This window comes from Gymnodraco acuticeps, unplaced genomic scaffold (assembly GCF_902827175.1).
Source record: "Gymnodraco acuticeps unplaced genomic scaffold, fGymAcu1.1, whole genome shotgun sequence".
NCBI classification, from domain to species: domain Eukaryota; kingdom Metazoa; phylum Chordata; class Actinopteri; order Perciformes; family Bathydraconidae; genus Gymnodraco; species Gymnodraco acuticeps.
In genome coordinates this window covers 25,979-40,031 of record NW_022990947.1, presented here as the reverse complement: position 1 = coordinate 40,031, position 14,053 = coordinate 25,979, and the positions used below count along the sequence as shown (strand labels likewise).

The 14,053-nt window shown below is 40.8% G+C and overlaps 1 protein-coding gene across 1 annotated transcript in view; it reads left to right on the top strand.

The window, feature by feature from the left end:
• The window catches only part of atxn2 (ataxin 2), a 34,533-nt gene extending 23,507 nt beyond the window's left edge, over positions 1 to 11,026 (top strand). The window contains 6 exon segments of the mRNA XM_034234926.1: positions 924 to 1,117; positions 2,475 to 2,601; positions 3,460 to 3,651; positions 4,263 to 4,480; positions 5,273 to 5,450; positions 10,170 to 11,026. Of these exon segments, the coding sequence (XP_034090817.1) occupies positions 924 to 1,117; positions 2,475 to 2,601; positions 3,460 to 3,651; positions 4,263 to 4,480; positions 5,273 to 5,450; positions 10,170 to 10,198 (938 nt within the window). The 3' untranslated portion in view covers positions 10,199 to 11,026.
• The last annotated feature ends 3,027 nt before the right edge of the window (positions 11,027 to 14,053 follow it).

Below are 14,053 nucleotides of genomic sequence, written 5' to 3'. Positions count from 1 at the left end.
GAGTTGACAAATATGATATGTGGGGTACCACAAGGCTCCATCTTGGGAACTCTTCTCTTTAACATCTACATGCTACCACTGGCTCAGATAATGAAAAACAACAAAATAAGTTACCATAGCTATGCGGATGACACACATTTACGTAACCATTTCACCAGGAGACTATGCTCCAATTCAAACACTGAGTGAGTGCATTGAACAAATCAATGACTGGATGTGTCAGAACTTTCTCCAATTAAACAAAGATAAAACTGAGGTAATGGTTTTTGGAGCCAAGGCAGAACGTATAAAAGTTAGCGCTGAGCTTCAATCTGCAATGTTCAAAACAACAGATGAAGCCAGAAATCTACTGCAACTCTTACTACTTTTAAATCCAGGCTTAAGACTTTTCTTTTTGCCGTTGCTTTTAATTGAACTATTCATATCTTAAAATGCACTGTAACTTTTATCCATATATTTTTTTTCTTTTAATGTTTATTTTATTATCTTTGCTTTTTAATGACTGTTTTTAAATGCCATTTTCTTAATGTCTTTCATTTTTGTAAAGCACTTTGAATTGCCTTGTGTTGAAAGGTGCTATATAAATAAACTTGCCTTGCACTTATCTGGGATGAGCTACATTAATTGCAGGTTTTAATACATGCATTAATTCACCTTTACAAGAGAAAAGGCTCCAGAAATTACTAATATAATTTGTACTACTCGTATCATGAAAAACTTTCCCCTCAGGACTCATCTAATCAATTGATGCTTGTCTTCAGAAATGGAATGGGGGGTTATCTTATTACCAGCTGTCTTGTATTCTAGCTTGTTTGGTAAATCATTTGCGTAAAAACCAGGAGTTAGTTTTCTCCTTCCTCCATGATCATGTTTCAGGTTTATAGAATGTTAAACAAAACTTCTGCCGCATGAAATCTCTTTAGTACCCAACATGCCCCTGCAGAGGTCAGACCAGCACCACCCCCAAGGCACGGCCACCATGATGCACCCAGCCACTGCAGCGGGACCCCCTATTGTAGCACAGAGCCCCGCCTACTCTGCCCAGTACTTCACCTGCAGCCCGCAGCAGTTCACCAATCAGCCTCTGGTGCAGCAGATGACACATTACCAATCACAGGTGAGGAGTGTCAGAGCTATGTGGACTGAAATATGTCACCATTACAGCTGTCCGTATTTACTTTAGAGGAGTTTACTCAGTGTGAACAACAGTCAACTGTTACATGTGTGCTGTGATGTAAGAAGTGAGGAACACAGGCAGATGACTTTAGGGTGATTAAGAAAAACATAATGATAGGGTATTCCTTCATTTGTATTGGTTTAAACAATAAATTAAAATGGGATGAGATAATGAGAGCTAGTTAGAAAAAGATTAAAACCTCTGGAAAAACAACTTAATTAGACTCTAATTACATTGCTGAACGCAGAAGAAAAATCTTCAAAGCCTACTCAAGGCACCAATTTAAATTTAAGTAAGGGATAATGTGCAGGGAGGCGGTCATTATGGGGAAAAGAACACCCTTCATGCTGATCAAGATCCCTCCGCTTCGAGTCGGGATCCTGATCTGCCTGTCGAGTGTTCTTTTCCCCATAATGACCAAGTCACTGCACATTATCCCGCTTATTACAAGGCCACATTCTCAACAAAGTAACGACATGACTCCCAATATTAATTAATTGAAATGCTTTTATGGATTTAGAAAATGTTTTTATTGATTTAAAAAATAGTTGTATGTATTGATTTAAATTGACATGCATCCGCTAAGAAAAATAGTCCGTTGTTACCGTTTGAAAAACGTAGCAACGGCAGGAAGGCGGAGCTTTTTGATTACAGATTTGAAAACATCGTTGCTTGCTTTAAAAGTAGCACAATTCATTATGTCAAACCTTGGAAAGTATCTAGATATCCCTGCCCTAATGCCAAAGTAACTGGCAACTGAATATGTTTTACCGTTTGATGTCTATGTCTGGACCGCTGCGTAAAAAGGACAGGTTTCTGTCCGTTATTTCTCCGCTGTTTTCTTGTCGCTCTTGTCTTGTCAGTTCGAAAAGCAAACTTTTATACAGTTTGCTTTTCAGCCAAACTGCATACAGTTCAATCGACCGGACTTCTTTGTGCAGATGTGAGCGTCCTTAACAACGGTCAATAAATCCTTGACGGGTCTGTCTGTTCTGGATTAACAACGTGTCACATTTTCTGAATTGACCAATCAGAATCGAGTATTCAACTAAGCCATGTAATAAGTGTAATTAAATTGTTTCTTTTTGTGTCGAAAATGTATCGGATACACATAAACCAGAGAAATATCTGCTCAAACCAGATGTTAAATGATGTTTGGTTTTCTTTATTTGATGCTTTTGTAGTTTGTACATCTGAGGTTGGATACCCTGCCATAGGCAAAGACAAACCTTATTTATAATGACACACACACACACACTCTAATACTGATGCTGTCGGTCCCCTGTGTTTCCTCCAGGCTCAGCATGTATTCAGTCCTGTCATGCAGGGCAGTGCCAGGATGATGGCTCCCCCCACACACGGCCAGCCCACCCTGATGTCCTCCTCCACCACACAGTACCCTGAGCAGACACACACCATGTATGGTACGTCAGCACCCCACTTGTGTATGTTCATATGCAACCGGCAACAAAGTGCAGGTAATAATGTGTGTAGGGGGGGGGCGGGGCGGGGGGGGGGGGTTTTAGGGTGGGAGTAAAATCTTATCTTCTCTGATTCTGAATCGATTCACAACTTCAAAATCAATTTTTTTCTACAGGGTGGCAGTTATCCTGAAACATCTGACAAAATACCAGTTTAACCGTGTTGTTTATTTCAATTTTTATTTAGCACATTTCTTTGAATATATAAAGGCAGCTAGCCTATGTCTACCAATGTCTTTTTATGTAATGTATGAAGCATTTTATTTTCTATAATTATTTGAACTTGCTATTCTGAAGTCTCTGAGAAATTGGGAAATGCTAAAGTAGTTTTTTGTATAATGTGTTTATTTGTGGATGTTTAAGAATAGTTTAGCCCTCAATTATCAAACTATTTCTTGACTTTGAGATTGGGTGTCATGCAACCAGTTTTTTTTAAACATACCAATACAAACTATAAAATCTATAATGAATTGACAGCAGTATGGACAAAGCGAGCAGTCAGTCCCCAGTTCACCTGTCCAGCTCAATGTTCTCCTCTCAGTGACTAGCTGCTTCTGCGAGGATCGTCTTTTACTCAACTTCCATGCCATCCTCAGCCACACCGCCTTTATTAACCCACAGCCGACTGGAGTAGAAAGTAAACTAGCACCACATATTTCTGAATCCAAAATGGATTTTGAATTGTTTTGAATCGAAGTCAAATCGAGATACCGAAAGATTCACACCTATTTCTGTTTTAATTATTTAATTACCTTACATTACATTCTTCTGTTCCTCCTTACACTGCTTCCTGTCTCACAGTGTCTCCAGGGCCAATGCCTCAGCAGTACCCCCACCCCAACGCCACTTTGCACCCTCACCAACAGCACCCCCAGCCCTCTGCCACGCCTACAGGCCAGGGCCAGCAGGGGGGCCCCCAACTACACGGAGGCCCTCAGAACCACCCCGCTGCCAGCCCAGTGCAGCACTCCCAGCACCAGCAGGCAGCCGCAGGTGAGCTTCCCTGCCTGTCCTCACGGAAAGAGATTCTAGAAGCATTTCTCACATCGACGTGCCAACCACGACTTTTTACGTTTTTTGTTGCATTAAGTTTATTTATGTATTCATTTATTTAACAGGGACTGTCCCTGTTAAGTAAATGAATACATTAATTAAGCACATTAATCAACATTTCTGAGTTAGCCAAGAGGCTATTTCCCATCTGTAGTCCCTGGACAGATTTGATTAGTCACCCTAAAGACACATTTAATTATAAACAAGTAAATACAATAACAAAACAAAAAAGTGCAGCACTGGATATGTTAAGAAAAAGAAAAAGAACAAAACAAAAAAATTAAAAGACACATAATCTGCATAGAAAGCTGTTTAAATATGATAAATATATTAGTGTATATGTGTTTAAAATATGAACAGTTCTGGCATTGATCGATCAAGGCTCCCATCCTGTCTCTCTACAGGCAGATTCCCCTCACTCATAACGGTGGGCAGGGAAATAAAACCAGTGAATCATTACAAACACACACTGTTTATTTCGTCCCATGGGGCGTTACTGTACTATATGTAGCAGTATTGTTTTTCTAACACAGTGTCTATGTGTGTCCCAGCGGCAGCAGCAGCCCAGGCCCTCCACCTGGCCAACCAGCCCCAGCAGCAGCAAATGTACTCTGCCTTGGCCCCCACTCCCCCCTCCATGACTCCGGGGCCCAACCCACAGTCCCCCCAGGCCTCGTTCTCTTCTGCCCAGCAGACGGTCTACATCCACCCCCAGCAGGTGCAGCACGGATACAACCACAACCACAACCACATGGCCCACGTACAGCAGGTAGGTCACATGATCACTCCCTCCTATCAGCTTTCAGGACAAACGGTAGCTTCATGAATGGGTCATTGTTGGGTGGTGATAATGTGGAAAGTGCAGTGGATATATTTTGGTATATCACTTCCTGTGGTTGTGGATAAGAAAAGGTTTAAAGGTCACCTATTATGCAAAATCCACTTTTTCATGTCTTTTATACATAAACATGTGCCCCCTCTGGTTAAAGAGATTCTGAACGTTTCAGGAAAAAGATTCATTCACTTTTTGTCCTGATCCATTTATATAAAAACCTGTCTGAAAATGAGCTGATCAGATTTTGGCCACTTTATGATGTCATAATGATTTTTTGGCACCTTATCACCTAAATCCCCTCTTAGAGCACCATTGTGTTCTTTTTAACCAAATACCTCCCAGAGGGGCGTGGGGAGTGGCTCCTTATTTTCATCTAAAGTAACAGACAGAGAATCAGCACTTTTGAAACAGGGCTGAAACAGAGGGGATTATGGGATGCTGCAATGCACGATCTGTTTGGTGTTTGGAGCCAAACACTTCAGAGACATGTTTTGTATATATCTGAGACCTATAATATATTGATGAAAAACAGTATAATTGGGGACCTTTAAACCATAAGGAAAACAAATCTTGTTAATTTCTAAAAAAAAACATCCAGAGCTCCTGTCAGAAACACGGCAGGAGTTGTGAATGCCGTGGAATTGATTCTTGTTTTTTAAGCTTTTTAATGAACCTGTTTTGTCATTGTTTTCACTTTGTCACACTTCTCCCCTCGCTCTCTCACAGGCCCATATGCAGTCTGGTTTGGTGCAGTCCCACCACCCGGGGCAGACCCACCCCACCATGATGCTGATGGCTACCCAGGGTCCTCCGGGGGGGCCGCAGCAAGCCATGCCCCAGAATGCCCTCAACCCCATCCCTGTCTCCTCCACCACACACTTCTCCTACCTGGCGCATCCACAAGGTACGCTTATTTCACCCACCAGAGCACTCCTGCGGGGTGGAGTCAGGAATACTGCTAATTTATTTCTCTCCACAGTAAAGCTGTATGTGTGATGAACGTATCATTGTACTCCACTAGCTGTTGGTGCACATTGTTCTCGGTCGAGTTAAATGAATGAGATCAATTTATTTGTTTTTTACACATTGTAAAAACTGCACAGATTCACCCAAAATAGAATTAGATACTTCCCTGTTAGAAGAAAGGTTGCAGTCTATGCTGATCTGCCACAATGTGTGTGTCAGCTGCTGGTTCTCATAGAGCAGGGGTGTCACTCAATTTCATTGCGGGCCACATTAGCATTATGGTTGCACTCAAAGGGCCGGTTTTAACTTTAAGACTATATAAAAATATACATATATAATATATATATACAAAATAATGTATTATATTATATTATTGCCTCTGTATTAGATTATTATCCGATAGGGTAATAATTCCATAACTAGAGAATGCAATTCCTGAAGAAATTGCTAGTGGGAATGCTTTATGCTGAAAAGCTGACGCTAAACTGCTATGCTGAAATGTAATGTGTAAGAAGAAAGTGAAGAATTTAGATTGAAATTATACATGAACACTGGGGGCTTGAATGTGTGATAAGAGAAGAAAATAAAGTAAAAAGGCTTGGAAAAGCAGCAGAATATTTGAACTGCAAACTTTTGAACTAACTTGATGGTGAACGATCTGTCGCCATGCCAACGGCATTTGATGACATCCCATAATACGCTTAGATGCGTTGATGGTTGCATCGTTTCCAAACCTGTGAAGTTTTGGGCCGTTTGGAGCATTTTCACTGAAGTTATGAGAGAACCGTGTTTCATGGTCAGCATTGTGTCGCCATGGCAACGGCATTTGAAGAAATCTCAAAACTGTCCCGTAGATGTCTTCACGGCTGGACACGTGAAGTTTGAGCACTTTTTGAACATTTTCATAGGAGTTATAGCGACATCGTCTTTTATGGCGAGGGATGCGTTTCCATGGAAATATGATGACACCCCATAATTGACGTAGAGCTGTTGAGGGCTGGACTGTTAACCATTATCTGAAGTATGGTGCTCTGAGCATGTCAGTTGGAGTTATGACATCATCGTGTTCCATGACACAGGTGTTTATATTTGACCTAATGAGTGTCCAGAGATCAAAGGTTTCCATGGTGATATAATAATAATAAAGAATTTCGTGCGTAGCATAACAGATGGTTGGAATGCTGTGTCAGCATTCCCACTAAATAACCTACAGTACAGTGAACATACTAGAACCAAAACCAGGGATTGACATTAAATATTTAGAAGTGCACATATTTTCTTGTCAAAGACTTGTATCTACATAATGCATTTCCAAACATTTGGACTACCTATGTTGCAAATGTATTATCTTTTCAATTTACACACGGCATCTATTGCACGTCTGTCCGTCCTGGGAGAGGGATCCCTCCTCTGTTGCTCTCCCTGAGGTTTCTCCCATTTTTCCCTTTAAACTGTGGGTTTTTCTCTGGAAGTGTTTCCTTGTACGATGTGAGGGTCTAAGGATAGAGGGTGTCGTATTGTCATACTGATATTTTGTACAAACTGTAAAGTCCACTGAGACAAATGTAACATTTGTGATATTGGGCTATATAAATAAACATTGATTGATTGATTGATTGATTGATTGATAACATAGAGTGGGAAGCTTCCCCATTATGTAGGAATTATATAAATAATTCAAATGAATGTGGCAAAGGCTCAAATGTGTTGAACAACACATTTGTAACAGGTTTGTTAATTGACCAAAAAATATGAACAGTTGGAAGATTGAAAATGGGATTATTATTAGGATTATTTGTAGGTCATTGAAAAGTAGAATCATTTAGAAAGATGTGAACATTGAAGTTTCTATTTTAGAAAAGCTGACACTGTAGTGCATCGCTGGTTTTAAAAGTGATTTATAAAAGTAATGTTTAAAGATGTGCAATACTTAAAACGTTTATAAAGATCCTCTGAGTGTGTGTCATTAGTTAGCTGATAAAAGGTTAGGGATAAATACCTTGACATATTGACTACAAGAGCTTGAATCAAACAAGCAACCTTGTATTTGAAAGATTAACTCACATAGCAACAGTCGCACCTGGTATATAAGCAGTGTTGTGCTAGTTACTGAAAACCAGTAACTAGTTACTTTATTTCAAAAGTAACTCAGTTACTTAACTAGTTACTTACACCCAAAAGTAACGTTTTGGTTACTTAGAAAATGGCTCCCATTAATGCCCTTATAGCCTTCATTTCAGTACTGTTATTGCATTGGAGAATAATACAATCTGTTGATCAACTTGACATGCATTATATGCAATCTGGATTGCATCGATATTAGCTGGCTTTCCATTTTAGTATATTCTTTCTCCAGGTAGTTGGAAAAAGTGTTCCGTCCCATATGCCGTGTGCCGCCCGGACATGGTATCATGCTAACTAGCTCCCTGAAAGCGGGTGACTCCACTGTAGCAATAGCCTGCATGTGTTCTACAACATACCGTGCAATGGCTTTATCGACTTTTCCCTGGCTAGCAGTCCCTTGGTTAAAATCCAGCCGCTGTTGCTTAGGTGGAGGTGGAGTGGCGTCGGCTGAGTCTCTGTGGTCTTAGCTACTAGCTTCGTCCCAGCATGTTGTTTTTGCAGATGTTTTAAGAGATTTGAATTACTGGTTTGGGCAGTAGATAGGATCTTTGACCCGCCAAGACACAACTTACATTGAACTAAAACGTTCTTTTCTTTGTGCTCGACAAAAGTGAAATAGTGAGAATATCTCCAGGTGGAGAAACTAGACTTGAGCTCCGCCGCCGCCATGATAGTCTTGTTAGTAAACAACACAAACACGCCCACAGCCCGTCTCCGCATGTGACACAGGAAGTATCTAAGTACATTTACTCAAGTACAGTACTTAAGTACAGTTCTCATCTCTGTTCGCCTGGCTGTTGACTATATAAAAAAAACTAACGGAGTAACGCACCATGTAGTAACGGTAACTGAGTTACTGAATTAAAAAAGTAATGCGTTAGAGTACTAGTTACTGCCAACAATAACGGCGTTACAGTAACGCGTTACTTTGTGCCGCGTTAGTCCCAACACTGTATATAAGTGGTGTGGCTGAGTACTTTAAAGGGTTCATGAATAGAGGGGACTTGAATGTGAAATAAGAACAAGAAAATAAAAGTCTAAATGCATGAAAAAGCAGCAGAATATTTTAACTGAAAACTTTAGAACTAAAAGTATACGTCACCAATAATGTCTAAAATATGTGGAACATGTTGAAGTCAGTATGAAGTCTCCATCAGACGGAAAAGAATAGGCTGAGACAGTCTGTTAAACTCCAGTGACCACTCATTAGTCTGCTGCTCTAATTATGTCAATTGGAGTTATGACATCATCGTGTTCCATGACACAGGTGTTTATATTTGAGCTAACGACATGTCCTGAGATCAAAGGTTTCCATGGTGATCAGTGAGAGGAAAGCATTTCCATTGTTCTGAATAAGAGATAAACCTGTTACATGTGAACGTTTTGTTGAAGAACCGTAACAGATATCGGTGAAATTTCAAAGCGTGAAGCATGTCAAGAAACTTGAGCATCTGAAGTGTAATCTTTTGTGTACTTTCGGGTTAATAATGTGGCCTTTTTGGCAGATTAACTAAAGGTGTGCGGCTTCTGTGGTGGGGAAAGGTGAGGCTGAACTTACAATGGAGTTTAATGGAGACATGTTGAAATATTTTGTCACTTCATGCCCTCAAGAGGCATTTAATTTTTTTTTATCTTTCAATCTACAAGGTGTTTTCCTACGTTTCTCTTGAACAATGATGTCTCAGGAATGTAGGGTTTGGGAATTATGGCAGTTTAAAAGAAAATATGAAGGCAAAATGAAATCTGTCCTCCACTCTAGCTGTGACATCACGCACTCTAAAATCTGAAGAAGGCCTCTTTACCAAGGTCTGAACAATGTTTAATATCTCTAAAAGTAAGAATCAAATGTAAAAGCTGTGTTACACGAATAATGTCAGAAATATGTGTAACATTTTAAAGTTGGAATGAGGTTTCTGAGTGAAAGTATGAATTAGCAGTTGAAGTCGCATGAAGATTGTTCTGAAGTCTGAAGATTTCTCCATTGACTTCCATGTTAAAAATGTGATGAATTATGGGATGTATCTCTGGAATTATGAAAGTTATGAATGATAACAGTAATAGCCATTGATTCCCGACCGAGCTGAACGTTTTGATGTTTGAACGGAGTTTCTGCGATGTTCAATGTGGGAGAAGAAGCAGCGCAAAATAACCCGGCGGAATAATAAAGAATTTAGTGCTTAGCATAACAGATAGTTGGAATGCTGTGTCAGCATTCCCACTAAAATAACTACTTGAATTAAGTCTAGGGAAAATAATTGCTTGTCTCTTCAGTGTGCATCTCACAAAACAAGATGCATTGTGGGACATGTAATTTATTGGCAACGTGCTTTTGTAAAGCGGCATGTAACCATATAATAAACGTATTATATTCTTTGCAAGCTCTTGCGGGCCACATCAAATTAGGTCTTGAGTTTGACACCCCTGTCATAGAGGAGCCAACAACTGCAGCTACATATCGCCCAGACCAAAGTCTTGACTGTATAATTGTGAACTCTATGAATAGCATTTCCCCCATTTTGTCTCGTCCCTGCAGTGCAAGCTCACCATCAGCAGCAGCTGTAGACAGAGGGGGGCGCCAGCGAGCCACGCGCTTCTCAACCAGAGCCTCCATAACCCCGCGATGAAGAAAACCAGAGCCCTCTCCTCTCTCATCTTCACCAGACTTGCTTCACATCAGCTTTTCTCTCCCCCAACTCCCCCTCCCTCCCTCCCAACTCCCCCTCCCCTCCCTCCCCTCCCACCTCCCTCCCCTCCCCCCTCCCCACCTCCCCCCCCCCCTCCCCACCTCCCCCCCTGACTAGGCAATAAGAGAACGTTAACAGGTTGATGCGGTGACATGTTTTAACAAACCAGAGTTTAACTGGCTAGTCTGCTCTTATTTAGCCCTTGTTAACAGACATCTGCAAACACACACACACTTACACTTCCAGGGGCCCCACATTGCAACTTGAGTCAGCTTGCCAAGTAAGAAGGTGAACGAGAGAATGAGAGAAACTAATCAGTGAGAGTGAAGAAGAAATTCCACTGGAACTTGTATTTTGTCTGCACCTTGTTCTGAAAAAAATATATCTTCCAACTTTTTAGACAGTATTAATCTTCTAATACTGTTTATTGCTGCTGCTATGTGCTGCGTTTTGTTTCCAGACGACATGACAGGTTTCTAACCAAACTAAAAACGAGACATGACGAGAAGCTTCCTGTGAAATAAACTCGTTTCAGCAGCCCAGAGGACAGGAGGAGAGTTATTTATGAAATTATAATGGCTGAGGTGATCAGATCCCACTTCTCACCTGACCCTTATGTAACTTTTAAGTTAAAACTTTTACTTTGTAGATAATATAAATAATTTAAAAAATGAGCAAAAAAAATTAAAAAGTTTTAAAAACTGAATGGCTTACTGTGGTTGCTTTGCATTGTGGGTATTTCATGTGTTTCTATCTGGTTTATATATACAATGAACATAGGCACTGTCGTATTTTCAATGCCACTGTCACAAGCATTCATACATTTTGGTAAGAATTTAGAGCAGAAAACACGCTTAGTCCATTAAAAGCTGTTTTGTGGCAGGAGTACTTTTACTACCTTTTCCTGGAGCTTTTACTGCATCATCATCCACTTCTCACACTGAAGTCACATGACGAAGAGCGACACTGTTAGATGTGGTTGAAAAGGCTAGTGAGTGGCCCCTACACACGGCGGCGTGCGTTGGCGGTGGGCGTGTCTTGAGCTTGGGGAGTTCACGCGACCAACAACCAATCACATTAATCTCTCCTGTCAATTGCATAAAAGGTTTTACATGTCACACTTTATATGATGAACATTTATGACATTAATGCCTATGGTGCTATTTTACGCAACATTCCATGCTGGCTAAATACTGTCTATGCCTGCTAGCTGTCCATTCAAACTAAGTACACTGGATATAAACTCCCCAAACAGGCGAAAACCTACCAGTTTCACCCACTGTCTCTGCCACCTCCCTCCATGCCTGGCTCCTCCGGTTTGTATCCCGGTAGGTGAACAGAGACTGATCATAAAGCACCAGGTGATTCACTACCGCTACGATTATTTTCTCCTCCATTTTTTGGCATATGAGGAAATGAACTGCGGTCTGGCTCTCCCAGCATACACGCGGTTTGATTGGCTAGCGCTTGTACTGGCAGATTTGCATAAACGGGATTTCATTGGCTGACGCCTCCGTCCGCAACGCTCCACGTCGCTTCCCAAAATGCAGTTCGACTAAAAGTGACGTTACCCCATTCAAAGTGAATGGGCTGACGTCGCTTCCCAAAATGCAGATCGGCTAAAAGTGACGTCACCCCATTCAAAGTGAATGGGCAGAAGCGTTGGAAGCTTCAACGCACGCCGCTGTGTGGACGGGCCGTGAACGCCGGAGACGGCGGAGACGGACCGCTATGCTACCCACAATTCAGTTCGGCGAAAAGCGAGGCAACGTGACGTCACCCCATTCAAAGTGAATGGGCACTTGATGGGAATTCCGGCTCTTCTTGGTGAGCCGGATCATTTGGCTCGGCTCACCAAGAAGAGCCGGCTCTTTCGGCTCCCAAACGGCTCTTCAGTTTACCACATATTATACCTTTTAATTAAATCAAATGTAGCCCTGTTTTGACTAATGATTTATATGTGTACACATATATCACTTAAATTATTCAATACATCCTTTGTACTGAAGTATTCAAAAGTAAAAATTACATATATAAATGATTTGCTGTGGCCAATTGTTTTCATTGCATTTACAGACCCGTGCAACTCTCTGATACCACCCAATAAATGCATTGACTTGCTTGTAGAACCACGCTACGCAAAACAGACAGCAACACCTATAAAAAACTATTTTAAAAAAGGGGCTACTGTATCGACCTATATAAAGTATATAATTATATTTTTTTTTTCAAAATACCAAAAAGATCCTGCATTTTAGCCATGCCTCATTTCGCTCTATTTGCTCTTTCCAGCGCTGTTTTTGCAGGGGGCTGATTCTGTGAGCTGCAGCTGACCACGCCCCCCTGCAGGAGAGGGGAGCGTGCTTTAGATCAGCTGCTGGGCTGTCAGAAGAGGGGGAGAAAAAGAGATCTCCGTGTTTTATTCTTATAGAAGTAAGAAGAGAAGAACGGGGCAGAAACCCTCCTTTTTACGCAGCGGTCCAGACATAGACATCAAACGGCGACACATATTCAGTTGCCAGTTACTTTGGCATTAGGGCAGGCATATCTAGATACTTTCCAAGGTTTGACATAATGAATTATGCTACTTTTAAAGCAAGCAACGATGTTTTCAAATCTGTAATCAAAAAGCTCCTCAAAAACACTATCGAAGCAGTTCCTGCCGTTGCTACGTTAGTTCAAACAGTAACAATGGACTACTTTTCTTAGCGGATGCATGTCAATTTAAATCAATACATACAACTATTTTTTAAATCAATAAAATCATTTTCTAAATCCATAAAAGCATTTCCATTAATATTGGGAGTCATGTCGTTACTTTGTTGAGAATGTGGCCATGTAATAAGCGGGATAATGTGCACATTGCACAATGTGCCTTCATGCCGATCTAAATCCCTCCGCAAAAATGGCTCGTTCGCGGGCGAGAGCCGGCTCCCGTCGTTCACTTAAAAGAGCCGGCTCTTTGAGCCGGCTCGTTCGCGACCGACACATCAGACGCGGCAACGCAACGCAGACGCGTTGGAAACTGTGTTTGAAGCTGTCGACGCTGTAGTGTGGACGCAGCGTTAGATCCTTTTGCAACACACAAGCAATTACATATAAACAGTGGCGATAGTAACTTAGTAGATTCAGTCAAGTACTGTACTTTTTGGGGTACTTGTACTTTGAGTAGCCTATTTCCATGTTATGCTACTTTATACTTCTACTCCACTACAATTCAGAGGTACATGTTGTACTTTTACTCCACTACATGTATTGAATACCAGTAGCTACTAAACAGATTTGGATTAAGGTTGTGAAATATAATCAACACTTAAATAAGACTTCAGTTCCACCTGGAGTAAATTCAAAACCTAACATTCACAGTATACCAAGTCATTCAAACTAGCTGCACCTTTACCAGCTTTGATAACACTTTACTGCATCAATAATTATAATCAAAATATTTAATATATATTATTCTGAGATGGGCTAATCTGCAGAATGAGTACTTATATATATGTATATTTTGATGCTAATACTTTGAATGCAGGACTTTTACTTGTAACAGAGTATTCCTACACTCTGGTACTGTACTTATACTTTTACTAAAGTACATGATCTAAGTACTTCTCCCACCTCAGCACATAAACGATGTAATGTCACGGAAAGTGAGGCTTGCGTTATATCTTCTAATCTTATTTGATTATTTGATCTTATTTGACTCAATGGAGAGGACATCATATTTTGGTTC